Consider the following 20,745-nt stretch of genomic DNA (forward strand, 5'->3'; position numbering starts at 1 on the left):
ACAATCGATCATCTATGACTTTATTTAAATTTTGTCATGCCCATCCCTTTATCCAAAACGGATTCGCCGCTCCTCTCTACGAGATGAAATAAGCTCAAACTTAATTTAACATATTTGCTGTGCATGTAATCTTATTAGGTCGTAGAAAATGCACGTGACTAAATCAGATACATAACATTACTTTCTTCTCCTTCCCTACCCACAAGCCTGCAGTGGCAGTTCATGCAACGCTTCATGAACTATTGCACTTCATTTCCTTACCTGAGCTATAGCTATTCGCATTAAGGTTTAATGGCATAGAAACTAAATGAAAGATCAGAATTTTTTTCCTTTTAAAGATCTTACTCAAATACCCAACTAGGAATACATTTTTTACTTGCACCAATAATGACATACCAGTAGGAGTTATAAAAGTGCAAAGAATTACTTTGAAATGAAGAAGATGAACTGAAGTTAAAGTTTATGTAAGTTTATGAAGAAATGATAATTTTCCACCTTTAAATAACTTTTTAGGTCTGGCAGTTAATTTCGCGAGTGAATGAGCATATTTATGTTTAAAATCCTACATCGTTGCCTTGCATTGAGAAAGAGTCGCATATGCTATTGAATCACTGTTGAAAAATAGTACTTGAAATAGATAATCTATAGTTAATCTATTTTTAATTGCAGTTATTTTTACATTTTACATTTTCGTTACTTTGCTTATATATAATTACATTGTAATAGAAAACAGATATCATGGAACTTTAAATATTTGATTTCATTCCATATTGCCCAGGTTTGTGTAAACAACTGATGCAAATCTTTATATTTAGAGCTTTATCAACAAACGTTGAAGTGTTTTTAAAACATACTGAAAACACTTGCTAATGCCGAATTTACACGGTTCATTAATTCTCAATTGCAGTAACAATACAGCTAATGAGCCACATTGTAAAAAATAAAAATATGGTTGCAGGGATATATTGGTACAATTGAATCAAAGATGGAAATTTCCGGAAAAAAATTAATGAAACTTTTAAGAGAGTAACTAAGAGGTATTATCACATGATGACGTAATTTTATATGTACTTATAGATATTAAAATCGCAAGTTTATTGTGTGTTTATAAATGCAAAATGGCCTGCTGGTTGAGCTCTTTCGCAGCTATTACCTTTCCATCTAACTCAGTTGCATCTAGACAGAAACCTTACTTCAACATTAACAACTTGTTACTCCGTGACGTTTTTAACTTTATCAGCATACACCTTGTGATAAAATTAACTTTCGATTGAAATTTTTATTTGTTTTTTTTTTTCAATTCATTGGCGACACCTTAAAAACTAACCTGAAAATATGTATGCTGAAGTTACTATTTGGCATAACTGCGATAGTTGTTTTCGCATTCAACAGAAAGGTTCAACAACGTTATAGGTGTAACAGAGAGTTTAGCTTCATGCCAGTAAGGGTATAGAGATATCCCTAATTACATTAGCATATAATTTGCGTAATGACCATTTTGCGTTTAATTTTAGGTATGTTATGTAGGCAATGTTAGAAAATGAAGATATTGTTACTGCCTATAGTGTTGTTGTTTATAACAAACACTGCATGTTGGAATTTAAATGATATATATAAACAGTTAGTTGATGGAATTAAAAATGACAAAACTGATAACCGGAACTACGAAAAACGAACAGGTAAGAATAGTTATCCAATTCAGCACTTAAGGTAATAACTCATAAATTTATAGAAATAGGCAGAACATTTCGCTCATGTCCAAGAGAATGTAGGTTCGGTTCCTACACAAAGCCGTTGTATAGTTGGGAAGAGATTTCAAAAAAGTTCGTGCTGATGAAATGAGAGTTTTAAACACTTTAGAGCCGCCATTACGCCGCGATTGTATCTCTCCCTTACACTCTGTGTCTTCAAACTCTTGGTACCTATTCGAGAACTGACTAAACTTAAAGACCACACAACTAACTTTCACCTGCTAACGTGTTATGGAATCAGTTGTTAACTTTCTGCTTTTTTAGAAACAAATCCCCATTCTACCGAATGGAAGCAAAGGTCGTCGTCACCAGAAAACGTCGAGGTTCAATCCTATGACGTAGAAACGAAACCAATCAAAAAGAATGTTCCATCCAAACCCGAAGAAAAAGACATCGTTATGGCCTCCTTTAGACCAACGGAAGCGATATCAAATTTTCAACATGGTGATTCTATTATGGCTTTTAATAAAAAATATGGTGGAAAAAAACAACAGGTGTCGGCCTGGTCCGAGTGGTCTCAAAAAGCTGCTGACCCAGCAGCATTTGCGCCTATAAAACCCGAAATTCATAACCAAGCAAGCAAAAAAACAGAGGAGGCTAAGGTTAAACCAATTCAGAAGGTTCAAGCAGTACCCTCTTCTCCCAACGTTCACAACAATGACACTATTATAAACGATACGTCAGCACAAGTAAAAGCTGGTGAGACTTCAACCGCATCAGAAAATTCTACCATGCATTCCTCGCAAAACACGAAACTAAGCGACACTCTTCAAGTAGCCAATGTAAAGGATCCTGCACGAAAACCAACCCAGGGTGTTGAAAAACTAATGCATAGATCAGACACCTCCAGGGAACCAGTTTATAATAATAACGCTGACAAAGATTTGAAGTATCCAAGTCCATCATTTGAGCTTGGTTCGCATTATTCTGCGTTGTCCTCACCATCTTATGCCTCCTTAAAACATGACGAACCTGCTCCTACTGCGCCAGTTTTAGTTGCAACTAAGAAGACAACTAAAGTAGAAAAGCCGACAGATGTTGGTATTGAAAACACTAAACTACTAACTGAAAATACACCAACCAAAGGTTTTGCTCAAGCAAGCGAAGTTAAAAATGCAACAGGAGTTGAGATGAAGGCAGAAGAGAATCAGGAAACGGCATCTATGTCGAAAGTAGATGAAAACAAAGAAAAAACGAAAACGTTTGAAAGTAAAGATAGTAATCTAAAACCGGAAGAGAACAAAGATGGAAGTGTATCACCTACTAGTACGCCTACTCAACAGGAGAATCTCAAGACACAACAGACAGCTCCACAACAGCAGCAAGTATTGCAAGGTATACTGATTTCATTAAGGTGTTAATTCTATTTGTGCTCACTTTCGGTAATTTAATTGCAATATTCCAAAATCTTTACTTCTGTATAGCCATAACAACATGCCTTAAGGGAAGTTGTCATGACAAATTGCTGCTCTGTCACTACTGGATCATTTTCTTCTCCTTTCTTTTAGATCTTGCAGATTTGCCTAATATTCGTGGTATCATGTCATCGAATTTCATTGAACAACCCTTTAAATTAGGTGAATGTAAAATTGATGCCAAGTCTGGCGTATGTGGAGTGAAATTGATTGTCGATAAGAATACGTGCGATGGTAAAGTTTCATTTACCGCGCTGATGGCTCGCATTTTACCGAACGTTGATTTAGCAGAACCATCAAACGAGCTTATTGTTCATGGTAAATATGATGTCAACGACTTTACAATTGATCGCTGTAAAGGGCACATATCTTTTAATCTAACATGTAGAGAGCTTTTAGATGTTATACCAAATAAATTAAGACTTTCGAAAGCCAGAATGCATTTAAACTTTAGCTACGAGCAAACACCAAAAGCCATTGGTAATTTTGACATGAAGATTGCTGGAGCGTTAGATCTAAGCATGAGAAACCGACGCTTAAACGCAATTGTGGAGAAACCAATGGCATCGACACTTTTTAAAATTGAAATGAGCACAACAGATTTGGAATTGCCTGAGTTTACACGGTTGTTTACTGAAGAAGAAATTGCTCAACAGGATCTCCCACCAGATTTAGCAACACTTGTGACTTCTTCTCTAAGAAATCCGAGAATAACAGGCTTATACGATGAAAGTGGTGCTTTTGAATTTCTCGCTGTTGCCAAAAGCCCTGCGTCTATATTTCCATCACAACCTATGGTTTATGTCATCATACAAAAGCCACGGCTAGGGAAAGTAGTTTCTGGTTTAATAGCAAGTTTCGACAGCGCTTTGTATCAGTCATTTTTATCGAGTATACTGAATCAAGATTTGTCTAAAATACCACTGTTCAATGACGTCAGAACAGACATGGCGATTGGTATTTCACCGGATGGATTATTTGTGGTCAAAGATGATAATTTTAATAAAGAAGTGGGTTCCTTATTTAACACTGGAAAGACAATTAAAAAGGGACTAACCGTTAAGGCTCGACTACCAATAAAAAAATTAATAGGTGAACAGAACAGTCAGAATCTTCCAGAGACCATATTAATTAACGTTGAAGTTAAAGGCAACAGGATGCATATTGAGTTTCCAGATGATTTTCAAGTGCCCTTATCTCGAGTTGCTGAATTATTTGCACAACGTGGGCAGGATCTGAACATACCAAAACAAACGAATATTGATGATACACAGCTACTCATAAAAACTTATGAAATTGACAATATTGATAAGAAGTCGTTAACTGTACATTTCACGTCAAATACACCTATGAAAATCGGTTCTTTAATGATATTGAACAATGTTGAAGCTAACTTGAAACGTGATGAGCTCTCTAAATGGACGTTTGTTGCCTCCGGGGATTATAAACTTGGGGCAACTTCTGTTTCTGTGTCACTCACAGGTCAAAATACTGGATTTTTAATTACAAGCAATCCTAGTTCTATAAGGTCAGGGTTGTTAGTAGATCTGTTGGACCAAAAAAGAGCTGTTATTAAACCTGAGATGACTAAATACCATATGGATGATTTTGTTATTGAAAATTTTAAAGTTGCTGGATCATTGACGAATAAAAATATTATTAGGTAGGTTTTGGTTGAAAGTTATATGTTTCTAAGTTTGAGTATTTCATCTCGTATTTGTTGGCTGATAAGATATTTTGTCTTGAATGTAATTTACTACTTCCTTGTTTTTGTTATTTAAACATGAAACTAATATATTAAACTATTTCGAGTGCAGTATAAACAAAACAATGACGCAAATTAGAGTTACCGAAATAAAATGTCGACCGCTCAATCAGTCTGTGAGGTTTTACCCTGAACATATATGCATTATTATACCTTATGACTATATTTTAGATTCTCAGGAAAACCAACAGTGTTTGGTGTTGAGGATGCAAAAATAGAATTCATTGCGACAGAAGAAGCCAACAAAGAAGACGCTTTAGCAATGGGTACCTTGTTTAGAAACGTCGATCTAGATTCTGTGTTCGGCAGAATGCTTGATCGAAAGATGCAAAGGTCCAGTTGGGCAACCGGCGTCAATATAGGTTTGTAATACCCTTTAAAACAATAATTGACGAGCTAAAGGCTTGGTTAAGTATTCATTTTAAAATTGTGTTATTTGTTTTAGGTCTTATTCTTAGCAACTCGAAGACACCAGGCGAACTTCAATTTGAGACTGAAGGTCTAATTAGAACAAAAATCATGCCAGGTTAGGAGACACATATTTAATTCAAAAATTGTTTTTTTTGAAACCTTATTTTTCCCCTATAGATAAAATGTCATTAGCAAATTTCATATTTTTAGTGTGCACATAGTGTGCTAGCAATGTTTTATACGTCTTCATCTGAATGTGTGAGTATTACGTTTAGGTGCTCACCTTCGTGTTTTACTGATGCGTCCTGAAGCCACTCTATGTAAGGGAGATTCACTGTGTCGGGTTTTATCATCAGAAATGCCACATGGCAGCGCGTTCCATTTAGCGGGAGCAATGTCGAATGGTGTCCTAAGATTAAGTGCACCAATTAACGATGCAATTACATTGTCAAAGTCGCTCCAACTGCATGGGTCGTCATTACAAGTTCATGTGGTGGATAGTGTAAATATTTATGTTTTGGCTTCTCTTAATTTACGAGGAGTGGCTATTCCATTTACAGGTAAACATGGCGTCCATCTTTTGTTAAGTTTTGTTATTTATTCAGTTACGCGCAACCAACAGAACTTGTTGTTGCAAAAAAAAAATTTTTTCTCATAAGTATTTTCTTCCTTGTAAAACATTACCAAAATACAAATATAAATGACGACACAAGAAACAACCACTGAGGAAGTTTTTATATATTAACTCTATACCAGATGCAATATGAAATATGCATTGGATTAATTTTATTCTGTTTTTTTTTCAGGTGATATGCGTGTTGACAATACTGGTCAGTTACAACTTAACATGGCCTCTAAAGACAACTGGGAGCAACCTTTTGGACTAAAAAATATCCAATTTAGTAATAGCAATCTATCGGCTACGTTTGAACCAGGTTTACCCGTTCCAACATTTGGTACGAGAAGTATTTAATGCTTTGAAAATTTAATTGTTTAAATTGAATTGATTGCTTAAAACATGGATCATCTCTAAAAGCAGTTTTTAACAATCTTAATAATTAATTGTGAGAACGGTTTCTATTTTTCAAACTTTATTTTAATGTTAACATTGTATTACTCGTTATAGATTTGAAATCAAAAATAATTTTTGGAAAGGATCCTTCCGACGCAGTTAAAAGTGTCGAGGCTATTGCAAATGTAAAGCTGAATAGTCAAGATCCTTCCAAAAACTCATTTACAGCAAACCTCAGAGATGTCTCATTTGAAAAACTTGCCTCAGCATGTGGAACGAAAAAGCCTCTTCTGCGTTTTCAACAAGAAGCAGCGTTTACAGAAGATGCTCTTTTAACTTATGACCAGAACAACAAAGAAGGTAATTGCATTTAGTTTCCATGTTGAACACATATCACATTTTATTTATCACTTATTTTAAAATTGACACAGAAAATACCACATTCAATAATTGAGGAACGCTGTATAGGACAAACACTCTTCAAAGGTAAATTCTTATTTTACCTAGAAGAGTGAAATTTTAAATTTTAAAGATATTGCACTATTAATGCACAAGTTATGATGAGCATAAACTTTTTTCGGCTTAAATTTTTGGCCACTTTCAGAGAATTTTATCATTGAAGGGCGTATTTGTTGGTATAAAATGAAAGGCATAAAATGAAATTCCACAAAACGATCATTAGATCATGTGATTTTATTTACAGAACACGTGGAAGGAGGCGAAAACAACATGACTGATTATGATTACAAAGGAGAGCTCAAAGTAACAGGACGTATGCACATTCTTGGTCAAAATGCAGAATACACCATCAAGTTCTTACATCAGGAAAGTCAACTTTTGACCGAAGTTTGGTTACCAGATATAGGTGTTAACCAGGGCATGCTGACTATACGTGCGGGTTTGAAGCAACAAAAACCAGACAGTGAAATACAAACTATTAATGGACCCACATTGCTTATTCGTATGGATCCTTTTACTAATTCTGCTGTTATTGTTGGAAAAGTATCCACCCTTGGGTTTTCACGTATCAGTGCAATTAAGGTTGAAGATAATGGTTTTTCAGCTAAGATATTTGGTAGTTTACCAGGAAATGTCAATTCTGATATTTCATTACGATCGGATTATACAGAAAACATACAAAACGCTAATTTTCAGGTAAAGTCTCTTTTCAAATCTTGACCAGAATTAACAACAAAAAGTTCGTTTAAAAAGGAAAAAAATCAGGGTTCTATTTTGAGCATTTTTATTGTTTTCTTTGAAACAAAGCATCAGGCAGAGAATAGCAGCATAAACTATGTGTATTTATCCTATGTGTGATTCACATCAGCAGTATAAGGAGTTTCTCAGGGGTTGATTAAATAGAAAGTTTCAGCCCAGGTTGAAAGTCACAGCCCAGTTAACCGGAGTTGAAATTTTGATCAGACTAATTTTTGTATGTGTTTCTTTTGTCCAATTGGTGCAAAGTAATGTAATTTTACTCTTTGGGTTAAAAACAACTAAACTGTGATAAATCCTATGCTAAAGTAATGTGCTTATGTTAATGATGCAACATCCCAGTGCTTTCTAAACTCCTTTTTTTTCCACGTTTGAGTGTACATCTACAAGAAACAAGAGGAATTCCTTAATTTTTCTGATAACAAAGTCAATGGCTAGATAGCATTTAACATTTGTTTCCTGTATTCTTCAGGCTTCATCATGTCTACCAATTCAGCAACCTATTAAGAGCGAACTATACAAGCTCTTGCAAGATACAGCAACAAAAACAAAAAAGACATTGATTTCAGCTGAAGAACGTGTGACCACAACTGAAAAAATTTACGAAACCACAAAAGCTATGATAGATAAAAACAAAAAGAGATCAGCAGACTACACCACAGATATTCGACAGAGAGCTGAGACAATGACAAAATTGAGAAAAGGAATCAAGAAGCATTGTGTAAAGGACTGTGGAAGTTGTACGTTACATTCTTCTTGTCTCATTACTTTGCATGCGTATAGCTCTTTGCCCAAAATGGAAATATTCCAACATTGTAATTTTTAACCGTTTAACATACTTAAATGGCCAAAAGATAACAGTCTTTGTTTCTTTATCATAGCTTGCATGGGAGTTCCAAGCTGGAAACGAAGTGGCATCTCTTTAAATGGTAGAAACGTTATTGGCGCGCCATCTTGGGATTCATGTAAACAAAAGATTCCAGATTTAAATTGCATTACAAGATGTCTAGGTCGTAAGGTTATTGAAAATGTCAAAGCAAATAACAAACAAATTGAACTTCAGGTAATACTTATATTTTCATTTTTGTTTGTGTCACGACTCCTGTTTATCACATTCCCATATTTGTCTTAAGGGACATTTCCATTTGATTGTATTTTTGTATAGCGCAATAAAGTCAAGAGTTTTTTTGCTAGCGCATGTGCACTTGGGTTAAATCTCTAATGTTCCCAAAGTACGCATGCGCTAACCAAAAAAAATAGTGAGCTTCTGACGTTATGGCGGGAAATAAGGTTAAATGGACACGAGCCTTATCTTCATCTTAAATTCTCATAAAACTTATATTTTACTTACTTTTGTTTAAGTCATTAAATTTGTATTTTGGTGTTCAGTAGAGTCAGCTTCAGTATTGTTTTAAAATTTTACCATGTGTAAAAAGCGCATGTGTGATTTATTTCAAATGCTTTATTAACTTTCTCTTACCGTCCTTGTCGATTTCGCTTTTTTTTATTATGTAAAGAAACGGAATTTTTAGCTTAGCTCCTTTAATTGAAATTATTTTTTAAGATAAAAAAATAAAAGTTACTTCGTTATGTGTTATAAACTTACCAAGTATTTCCAAAATTTTGCAGTTAAAAAGTGACAATATTGCGCAGGTGACAAATGCCAACTACTTTTTACCGATAAAGCCTTATGCATTCCTAAGTAAGACAATACCTACTCAAATTAAATCACCTTCTTCCGTAGGGTCTTATGAGTTCATTAGCTGATACAAAAAGATCTTTACAAGATGCACGTGCCCTGGTTGAGCGAGCAAGAAAACTCGTTGATTCAACTCTAGACGGGCTTGAAAGAGTAAACAAGGAAATCAAAGTTGGTGTTGACATATCAAAGTTTCTTAATGAGGGAAAACCTGACGAAGCCATCGTTATTCGCCAGGCTTGTTTTAAGGATAGTTTAAACAATGCGGAAAGATCTCTCGTCAAATTCGATGTCGATCTTAACTTAACAAATGAAACGAAGAAATTCACAGTCGCAGCAGCTTTGGATGGCAATTTAGAAAAGAGTATTGCAGAAGGAATTGCTAACCAATTATATCCGGGTTATTTTGAATTCAGTAAGAAGCTGGAACAAGTCAAGGTATTGTTAAGCAGCTTGGATGGAGAGAAAGCAGAAATTGAAAAGGAGATCGACAAAACATCAGATGGTTCATTAACAACTAACCAAAAAAGGTACGAAAAGAGTTAAAACCAAGAATTTTTTAAAAAATAATATTTTTTTAAAAAAAATATAAAATTATTTACTTCTCTCCTGTATCCGTTGCACCAAATTCGCTGCTTTTTGCAACATAACAACGATAAGGCGTCTGAAACGACAATTGTGCTTAACCATCAAAGACAACAGACTAAATCACCAGATGGTTTTACAAACTTAGAACGAATTATTTGCATATAATTACCAATTGCAACATTTTTGTAGGAATTGGTAATAAAAGGAAATTTGGAATGTTTAGAACAACTGACATGCTTAAAAACAGTAACTTTTGAAATGTGACTACCCAAAAAAAATTTCTAGCTGCCATTTTGCTTTACTTACTGTAATAATTTTGACACAAGATGTTGAAAAGATAATTTGAAACAATTTTTTTGGATCTCAATGCGCTTTCAGGTAATCTAGAGATGCGAATTTTTAAAATTTGCCACTGAATTTAGCATCCCCCCTTCCTTAAACAAAATTGCTTCCTATAGCACTGGTTTTATTTTCCCCAAAAGCATGATGATACAACCTTAGCAAGTTTTTATACCATTAATTCATTCTTTAATGTTACAGTAATGATTTAGCATCTAATAACATTACTTTCTCTTTTAGTCAAATTGTTTGGAACAGCGAGGAAGATGATTTCAGAAAGTTAGCATACGGAGAACTACCTCGATTTACTCTGAGTGATGACGAAACCATACATGCATTCGAGGAGAAATCAATATGGCAGATTGCACCACAAAATAATCCATTATTTGATCAAGCACCTGGTGACAACCAAATAGTTGCAAATAAAAACGCAAGACCAAAATCACTTGCTGAAGGTTTGTTGTAGTTTAGGAATTGTGTTTAGATTCAATAATTTGTTTGAATTAAGAACAGAAAATAAAGCAAATTTTCAGTAGACTAAGAACTTTTGTTTGAAATAACGATTGCTCGATGTATCAGCATTCGAATTAAGGTATATGTATCCAATCGTTCGTTTTTTATAAGAAACGTTGTTTTAAATTTCAGCTTCAGTTACTAAGGTCAAAAATGATTTATACCTCAAGGTTGTTGAAAAGTTGCTTTGTTCCTCGACTTTCTAAATTTCAAGCAGACCATTTGCTTAAAAGTTGTTTAAGAATTGAGCCAATCTTAAGAACGTGTACTTTTGGAAAATATTATATATTACTGATACAATAAATAATAATTAAAAGTATTAAAATAATTTTAACCAATAAATCAACAATTCTGATATAAACATTACTAAACACAACAGATTTTAATATCATAGAGTTTGACAAAGAAACAGATTGTGGCAAAATCCGCAGCAGTGTCAACAGATACAGTGACATCATTAATCCATTGTCGGAATTCACGGAAAACTTCTTGCAAGAAAAAATCATGTTTTATCGCCAAAAAAATCGACGATTAGCAGACTTGCGAATGATTGATGATCAAATCAAGTCAGACTGTAAGTTTATTTTTTTATCAAGAACCTTCGCTTTCTTTTTTTACCAAATCAGATTTACTCAAATATACACAAATCGCAAAACAATTTTGGCACATTTGTTTTCACATTATATTTTATTTCACTTGTTTTCACTTAACTTTTCAATGTATATTTTCCAGGTTTCCTTGAGAATTGTACCATGGAAGATATGGGAAATGCATTATCATATCTTGCAAGAGCACGAGAGGGTAACTATAATTTTTTTTTAAATAAAATCGTGTTGTAACCAATTACTGATATACAACGATCGCTTTATTAAGTTGTGATTGTAGCTTTTTTGAACGTTAATGCTCAATGCAAGTACCCTTCTAATTGTTTTAGGTACCTTAAAATGGTCGAGTGTTATTGAGAATCAAATTGAAGAACAGAACAAAGTGGCGCTGAACTACTTCTCGAAGCGAACAGCTGACATTATCGAAGCCGATAAAGGAGTTTCTTTACGTCAGTACATTGCAAAAGTTAAAGAATTTGCTCAGAGAGCTATCAAGAAATCTGATGTTGCTGAAAAATCCGAAACAGATGAGAAAATCCAGAAATTAGCCAGGGTATATCTAATATCTTTATGATTTTCCTCGTCCTCGTCCTCCTGCTCCTGTTCCTTTTCCTCTCCTCTTTTATCCTTTCCTTCTTCATTCTCTCCTCCTTATTTTTCCCCTTTTCCTCCTTCTTCTTCCTTTATTTTATATTTTTTATGTTTGTAGGAGCTCCACAGCTTATTACTTGGCGTAAAAAATAGCGAAGAGTTATCAAAAGCTGCACCAAAAATATTCAGCATGAAGCGACAAATTCAAAGTTTAAAGCGAAACAAAATTCCTTGTTCTGAAAAGCAAAGAGTTCCTCAAAAGAAAAGCCCCACAGCGAAGTTAGACAAAAAGCTTCGCGCAGTAAAACTCGGGGAGATTACAAATACAACAACAACAACAACAACAACAACAACAAGTAAACCAACAAACAAAGAAATAACAACAACGACAACAAAAAAATCCACTCGAAGTAGAACAACAAAAGTTCAACCAACCGAACAAGAAAACCCAGTTTTAAAAGACACAGTAATGAAATACGACAATGAATTAATAAACACGCACCTGAACAGGGATGGTAGCGAAGAACAAGAAGAAGCAAGCAACAATAGATTTACTGAGAATGAACTTTTGGATCCACAACAAAATGTTGCAAACCAGTACTTTATAAACAATAACGAAGAGCAACAAAATGTGCAGAATAACAACATGTATAACCCTTATAACACATATTGGGATAGGTATGTTAAATAGATATAATTTTGCATGACTTTAGTCTGAAGTGAGGACGGAATTGTGTTAACCATTGGTGTTTCAAAGAAACGAATTGCTCAACAACTGCAAAAAGATGTATGACTAGTTCGAAGAATATATAAAAAATTATATTAAGCGATTTAACATCATGAAATCGTTATAAGCTTTATAAAGAGCACTTATGTACCTGGAATGCAACGTTTTAGCTGCAGAGATATACTGTAAGGAGACAGGATCCAATATCCGAATGAATTCAATTCGTATGCAACATGTTAAAGGACAATAAAAATCTAACTTTTTTATACCATTTTTTTTGATTATGCAAACATTTTATTTTCAATATGTTTTTGTTAGTGGTAAAAAAATAAAACATATATTGTAAGTAAGTCATATATTTCTTTATCAGTGTAGTATTTACATAACATATTTTTCATAAATATACATCCTTTAAAAACTCCACTTATAAATGTAGTCTTGGGACTTTAACATGTTATGCTCATACATATAATAAAATTTCTCAATTTCCGTATACTTTTTCTCGATTTCTATACCTACTTAAAAGCAAGATATTTTTTGTTACGTTCGCATTTAGCAAGCTTCAAACAGTCTATGCGCGAGCCTTAGTTGAATTCCACCATAAAAAGGATTTTTTATTTTATTATTGGTGAATTGAAAAATCTTTCTACCATGCTCCAATTAGACCGGCGAAATCTTGGGGACAGAGAGACGGTTGAAGGCATTTCACCAATTTTTTGCTAAAACGACTTTTTGAATGACAACAGAAACGACGATCGACGATCTGGTCTTTTAGACTGAATGTTGAGCCTTAACTCCCTTCCCTAACACACACAATTCAACAACGAATTCGTTTGCCAGCTTCTCCTCTTTCCCGACAAAACTCACGTTGGATATTAATATTAGAGAAGAGCTTTCTGAGAATGCTTCACTGAGAATTGCAAAAGATTGCAAATACGTTTCTGAAATATGACAAAGTGTGTAACTATCAAGAAGAATGCTGAATGAAGAAAAGTGAGTTTAAATTAAATCTTTCTCTTAATGTTGTTCACTTTTTTGCCTTTCTTAACTATTTTCACAAAAAATTAAGAATTTCATTATTTCCAAATTAATTAATTTTAATTTTTATTCTTTTTCTTTACACATATTTGCCATATTTTCATAGGAAAAGTAGATGTGTTAATTTTTTGAATAAATTATCCAGAAAAAAATAAAGCCATCTATTTATTCATATTTGGGATTTCATTACTGATCTGATATCATCATAACAATCAGATCAAAAATCGTAGAAATGTGTTATTTCTTGTGTCTGCTTTCTATCCTAACATCACTTTTATATCCTGTGAGTTTATCTCAAGGACATCTCGTGCATCAAAGAAATGCTAAGTTGATATATAAAAACAGAAAAGTCAAAGCAATAATAGAGTCGAAATCAGCATCAAGTTTGCTGCATTGCACGCATTTTTGTGCAAGAAATGAAAATTGCATGGGAATAAACTTTAATCAGGATTCAAATGAATGTCAATTGATTTCAAAAGGAACAGATGTTGAGAACAATCTTCTAGCAGGAAACCTATGGTCCGTATATTTGTTAAAACAGGTAACGATAACACTTTGTGATTATTTTTTTGTCCATAATGTTTACCTCCTGGTGACATTATCATAGAAAACCGAAAACTGGATTTCTTAGGTATATTTTGGAATTTTTCAATTGATTTTGCCATTGAAGTTATATAAAACCAGAAGGTTATGCCAAATAACTTATTTTAATAACAAAATACATGAATATAAGATATAAAACTCGTTTGAGAACTAAATAAAATTTAAGTAGACATAAACTTTTAAGCTTTTGACAACATCACACAACAAGTATTGGCGTAAGAAAATTTTTTTTGCCAACAATAATATCTTTTAACCCATGCTACAACTGTACCAACTTTAATTTGATTTGGCAAACCTATGAAGAATTTTTAGTGTTTATAACATATTTTGAGTTTCAGTGGGGGCGTTTATTTAAGGGGCGTTTAAAGGAAAAGGGCGTTTAATAGAAGCATTGCGATATTCTACTTACGTCTGTGGAAATTGGAAATTTTAGTTTTTATATGTTGTATATATTTCCCTGGGTCGCTAGGGGTCCCATAGTGCATTTTTGTATTAATCGAAGAGCCATTCGACTCTTCTCGGTCTCTGTTAATATAATTTTCACAGAAACAGGACGTGTGTCAGTCTTGCGTAGAAGTTTTTTTACCCTGTTTCTACAACGTTATTCACTGGCAAGTTCAGCAAAAAACTCTGCATCACCCCCCATATTTCAACAAATATTAAGAACATTTATTTCATATTGATTCTTCACATATTGTAGGTGACCTGCAAATCAAGGAAATGTTTAAACAGTGGAACTTGTACGGTAGTAAATGGAGACGATTTCAAATGTGACTGTAGACACTCAACCTTCGGCAAAACGTGTGAAAGAAGTAAGTCTTTTTTTACCTCAGTTAAATTATATATTTTTCTTCTGAGATATAAGAAACATTTCAATAATCTTTTTCATCTTTTTCCAAGGCTTTAATAAAAAAGGGAAAGCTTAAACTATTTGTCTAAAAATATTGATATCATCGCTATCAACAAAAAATTAACGAAAACAGAAGAAAAAAAGCTAATAAATATTTGTTATTATTAAAATAATAAAGTAAAAAAGATAAGAACAATGCAAAAGTAAACAAAATAGTTCTGCATGACCAGCTGTCACTTTAACCCTATTTGGTTTGGGGGAGAGGGGCATAAGTTGCCCGCGACAAATTTAAAATGTATTATCTCTTAAATTTTTGGTCAATTGGTTTGAAACGTTATGACTATTAATATTTTTATGACTGGCATCTGCTCCAAGGATTTTTACTCCACCTCGCTCACGTTCACAGGAATTTTTGCTTTTTAAATATTAAAGAAGGCGGTGAAAAATGTTCTGGTAGATATGATTGGATTTAACGTTTTCGCATTATGTATTAGGGCATTTTTTGTACTTTTATTTCACACTTCTACTTTTATGTGCAAAAACCAGAATATACATTGTCAACCAACAGAAGTATCAGAAACAGAAGTTTTATTACCAACAGAAAATCAGAATAGAATAGCAAAATATTTTCCAGAACGTTCTCAATCGCGATTTTTTTAGGTAATGAAATTTTTCTCGATGTTATAATTGCTAATGACGTCACGCAAAAAATGTGACGTCAGAAAGAAAAAATATTCTAATTCACTCCTTTTGACTCATAATACAATTATGCTAATTGTGGGTCGTAAAGATAATTACGTAAGGATTTAAGGACAGCGGGAACTTTATGTCCCCTTATAATTCCAAGTCCCAAGAACCTATACCAAATGTGGTTAAAATAACAATTCAGGGAAATATGTTTTTGTCTGTGCAGTACTTTCTCATTCTTTGAAAATATTTCTAACGTTTTATCAAAATTAACTAAATAAGATGGTGAAGAAGGAGTGTGCCATTGGGTATAAGAATGGTCTACCTGACAAAAAGAAGAAGAAAAAAATGTCGAGAGGAAGATAAATTTATTTTTTCACTTTTCATCTAGCTCAACAACTTCTACAAGTCCTCAAAATCTTGCTCAGCTATGTTAGTTTCCAATTTAGCATTATGACAGCTAAGGTTGACTACACACCAATGCATTTCATCTTTTTCCCTTTTTAAGGCCGCGAGTTGTTGAAGCATGCTTTTCGAGGAATCTTCTTATTCCTTTAGTTTTCGTTCTTCTTTCTTGAATGTTTACAAAACTTTTCAGCAATTCGTATGGCAGGTTGCAATTCTGTCTCCAGTTTTTCCTGGATAGTATTAGCTTGATCAAAGAGTTTGTCAAAGTAAAATCACATGCTCTGCTCAGTCGAGAAGAATCCCTTCTAAACGTTTTTCTTTTTTTCCGAATATATTTTGTGCTGTATTTCAGCTTCATGCCGCAATCTTCTCTCATTCTCAATAGCTTTGGTTATACTTGTAAGCTTTTATTTATAGTCCTCGAATTCATTTGAATTCATATCTAAAGTAAAATAAAAATACAATGTTGATCAAAATCATGGCTGTTTTTTGGCAATTTCCCAAAAGCATTAAATACTCTGCAGCTACCATATCGCTACTTTTTTAAAGTCAAGTGAATTTAATTAAAATCTGTTAATCGTGCTATCTAACAAGCGCCGTATTACGGGACAGTTCGCGTCAGGACCGCAAAACCCTGATATTTCAGAAATGGAAATATTGACGTCAGCAACAATACCTACTTTTTGATATTTTTTACCATCAGATTTTATCTCTGATCAGGTAACATTAAATTCTTCGTCCACTGTAAACTTTTGATTGGTTGGATTTAAATTATAGAACACAAAAATAGACGGAAGATTTTGCTGTATAAAATCCGAACCGTGGATGCTTATTTTATCTTTCACATCCGTTGTAAAAACTGCGTCATCTATATATAAAAATCCCCAACTAATTTACTTGTAAGGACTAACAAAATTTTCAGTTTTATCCTACATGTTTAACAACGGTTCTCTTGTTCTGACTCTTTCCATTCTGGAAAATACTTTCTACTTCGTTCTGCCACCGAGCGCTGATCAATCTCCTCATCGTCATTTGTGACGTCAAATGTATTTGTGTTATTTTGATGCAAACAAATTTATCTTGAATTTTACACGAGTCATATACGAAAGTTCTTGTTTTGATAACGGGTTAAGAATTAGAGTTGGTCTGTCCAGACTGATGTTGTTTCTAGTGCAAGCAACACGTGTCTATTCTTGCTAGACACTGGAAATGAAAAGACATGACAACATCTTACAATGTTTTAAACTTTCAATTTTATTGTTCGTGGAAGGAAAATAAATAGATTAAATGGAGCAGTTATGGCTGTTATTAGCAGATAATCACATAACAAAGAAATATGTGTATCTAACGTCAAACATTGATACTTTGCAATTTATATTCGAGTCGAGTTTTTTTCCCAAGTATGTAAGAATATAGAGAAAAATAGAGGATATTGTTATGCATTGAAATTTTTAATATACATATTATACCTCAAGTATTTTATTAGCTCGAGCTAATTCGAATCTCAGTTGAGCATAACAAGCTTGGGCTAAAAAGGCAATATGCAACATTACTTAAAACGGTAAAAAGTAAAAAAAAACTTTTACAGTATTTTCAAAGACGTCAAAACACAGAACGAAAATTCATTAAATAAAGGAAGAACATTAACGAAGCGAACATGTTTTACAAAAACTCCAGCTTCTTGCTCTGTCACCATGTTCTTTTGTGTGCAAAAGACGATGCTGATATGAAACTACAATTTAAGTTAGGTATGATAAAGCGCTTACCAGGACATTTTTTATAAATCTATACCCTCCTCCCTTAATAGTTGAGTGTAGGTCAGATTTTATATTGATAGCGATGTGCCACTAAATTTAATTGATTATGTTATATGTTTAGGAATTACCTTTTGTTTAAGGACACCCAAAAATGTTCATTCAAATTAAAATATCGTATTTAATTGTTTATTTTTCAACTTTCATAGTGGGCGGTTATTTAGACGGGGTGTTAAAATGGAAAAGGGCGTTATATAGCAAGATCAAACACAGTAATGTTGTTGTATGGCATGTAATAATAAGAATAGTCTCTGAACCTAATCAATGTAAATTTCTCGATTCACAAAATCATGCAGTTTTTTGTCTTCTCAATACAGGTACTAAATTCGAACTGGATTTATCCAACCTTGGTGCTTACATTGATATGCCAGTAGACTTTGGAAATCTTACTGCATTTACTTTTTGTCTGGCATTCACTGTACCAGAAAAATGGGAAAAGCTAAGTACGGTAATGTATTATGCCCTCAGCAAGAACAAGTGCGACGTTATGGCATTATTTCTCGAGAAGAAACATATCTACATTGACATCTTTTCCAACCGTTATGCTTTGACCTACCATCCTTCAAGTAAACAAACTATATGCATGTCGTGGAAAAATACAGATGGACGCGTCGACATTTATTACCAGGGCATATTCCAAATAAGTGCATATGCAAATATTTTGGGCTCTCTTCCTAGCCCGGGTAGGTTGTCATTTGGTAAGTATTACGTAAAGGGGGAATGTGCCCCTAAAAAAAGTCAAAGCAAGTATCGTGGAAAGATCCTCTTCTTTAGTATGCATGAAAGAGCTTTTTCAGATCAAGAGTTAAAGGTTTATGGTAATCGTTTTCTGGAAGATAAGTCGAGTGTTGTTGTAACATGGAATCAAATTGCAGATAAGTCATTTCATCATGACGGCGTTGTTGTAACATGGAATCAAATTGCAGATAAGTCATTTCATCATGACGGCGTTGTTGTAATAAATTAACCCTACATCGGTTTTGGGAAATTGGAATGCATGCGATTGCCTTATTTACATACAGTCACAACATGTAACACATTTGTTCGTTAGAAAGAGATGAATGTGAGGCAATACTGATTCTAATGTGTTTTTCTGTGTTTTCATTATTGCCACAATTTATTCAACTTTAATGCAAGGGTCTGGAGTTTTTCCATAAAAACATGGATCCCCTGTGCGTTCCTGCTGATCAAATAACATCATAAAAACTTAATTCCAGGTTGCAGTTTAGTAGCGTAAATTGATTAATGATCGAATGATCGTTTCTACGACAGTTGTCAGAGCTCTAGAGACTTGGGCAACCCTCCTGCTTTGTTATTGTTTCTCTTAAAGTTGTATGAAATGCATTATTTCCTTCGATGTGCTGAAATTTCCAGTTATCTTGGCGAAACCATGCTATTAATGTGTAAAAGCTGATTTTCGACAGTGGTCAAAAAATTACTAAATTTTGACGTTACGTTGCATAGTAATTATTCTAATTTAACGCTGCTTCTAATTAACGCGGAAGGACAAAAATGGCCAAATGTTTGTAATTCATCGCTTCTAATTATTAACGCGGGTCGAAAATTTGGCGTGTTTTATTGTCCTCTAATTTAACACGGATCATATTTTTAAAAAAAACAAGCAGTGGTTTAGATTAATTGAACATATATATTTCGGTATATTATGATACTGAGATCAAGCAGGATATCATCATTTTCGTCTTCAGAACATTTTCAAAAGACCTTCCTCAAGGAGGAATGGAGCTCCCAGCCTTCTACATATTCAAGTCGACGAATTCAGAGATGCATTCAAAATTACCAGGCCTTGTTGCGAAAGCTCTTGATGAGTACAAAGATGCAAGGGAACGTGCAACGAAGGGAAACAAGAAGAAGAAGAAATAGCTTTGTAAAAAAAATATTTTGAAAAAAAAATTAAGGAAAATTTTCAAAAAAATGTTTCTTATTTTGAGCGGATTAGTTTATTTGCCTCTAATTATTAACGCGGGTTGACCGTGCTCAAAAGTTTGTAATTTATAGCTTCTAATTATTTACGCGGGGCGGTTAAAATAATTTTACCGGCGCGTTAAATTAGAATAATTACGGTATACTACATTTGTAGCGACTTTCGGAGACGGAAACCTTTGTGTATGCTTTCGTGTAAATTTATTTTGCGTGAATAAAAACTTTTACAACTCGGTGTTCGTAGTAGATTTTGCGAGCATTAACTTAGCAATCATCAAAAAATGGATCAAGGATTAAATCTTAAACAGACATTTCTTGGCTTTTTTTCGCGCCTGAACACTAACTTTCGCAAATTTCGGTGATAAACTTTGCGAAATTCGTGTAAAGTTTCTGCCCGCGAAGGTTTTTGAACATGAAGTACCTAGCAATGGTGATAGAGTTGGTCATTTTGGGCGGCTGAAATTTCATGTCAGGGTAATCAATTTTTTATAAACATATCCAATTGACAAGTAGCTATAGTATTCTAAAAGCTGCCAAGACAAATTATAAAATAGACGAGATTTAAAACAAGTTGATAGGAAAGAATCTTAACGACACGTAGTTTTGTCTTATTAAAACCATATTTATTCAACCAGCCGATTAAAACACGTTCGACAGCGTGGACTTCTTAATAGTATCATGTTAAATTTTATAATTTATTATTTTATTGCAGAAAAGAAACTGCATTTGTCAGTAATCGTATCTTTTGTCAACATAGAAACAAAGTTCTATTT

General features: G+C 33.7%; 2 protein-coding genes across 2 annotated transcripts; both read left to right on the forward strand.

The window, feature by feature from the left end:
• The first annotated feature begins 509 nt into the window (after positions 1 to 509).
• On the forward strand, positions 510 to 12,979 carry LOC130654904 (uncharacterized). Its single transcript, XM_057457556.1, has 18 exons — positions 510 to 1,037; positions 1,515 to 1,679; positions 2,016 to 3,086; positions 3,260 to 4,829; positions 5,103 to 5,293; positions 5,377 to 5,457; positions 5,618 to 5,902; positions 6,149 to 6,298; positions 6,469 to 6,714; positions 7,058 to 7,509; positions 8,042 to 8,309; positions 8,451 to 8,632; positions 9,314 to 9,798; positions 10,436 to 10,650; positions 11,103 to 11,282; positions 11,441 to 11,509; positions 11,643 to 11,866; positions 12,023 to 12,979. Exons 2-18 carry the CDS (start codon positions 1,541 to 1,543, stop codon positions 12,593 to 12,595), a joined length of 6,381 nt encoding a protein of 2,126 aa, XP_057313539.1. The 5' UTR covers positions 510 to 1,037; positions 1,515 to 1,540; the 3' UTR covers positions 12,596 to 12,979.
• Positions 12,980 to 13,795: 816 nt separating this feature from the next.
• Positions 13,796 to 19,109, forward strand: LOC130654906 (uncharacterized). Its single transcript, XM_057457557.1, has 3 exons — positions 13,796 to 14,210; positions 14,973 to 15,084; positions 18,349 to 19,109. The coding sequence occupies exons 1-3, from the start codon at positions 13,902 to 13,904 to the stop codon at positions 18,996 to 18,998; spliced, it is 1,071 nt and encodes a 356-aa protein (XP_057313540.1). The 5' UTR covers positions 13,796 to 13,901; the 3' UTR covers positions 18,999 to 19,109.
• Positions 19,110 to 20,745: the final 1,636 nt, after the last annotated feature.

Source organism: Hydractinia symbiolongicarpus, chromosome 8, assembly GCF_029227915.1.
Source record: "Hydractinia symbiolongicarpus strain clone_291-10 chromosome 8, HSymV2.1, whole genome shotgun sequence".
Classification (NCBI taxonomy): domain Eukaryota; kingdom Metazoa; phylum Cnidaria; class Hydrozoa; order Anthoathecata; family Hydractiniidae; genus Hydractinia; species Hydractinia symbiolongicarpus.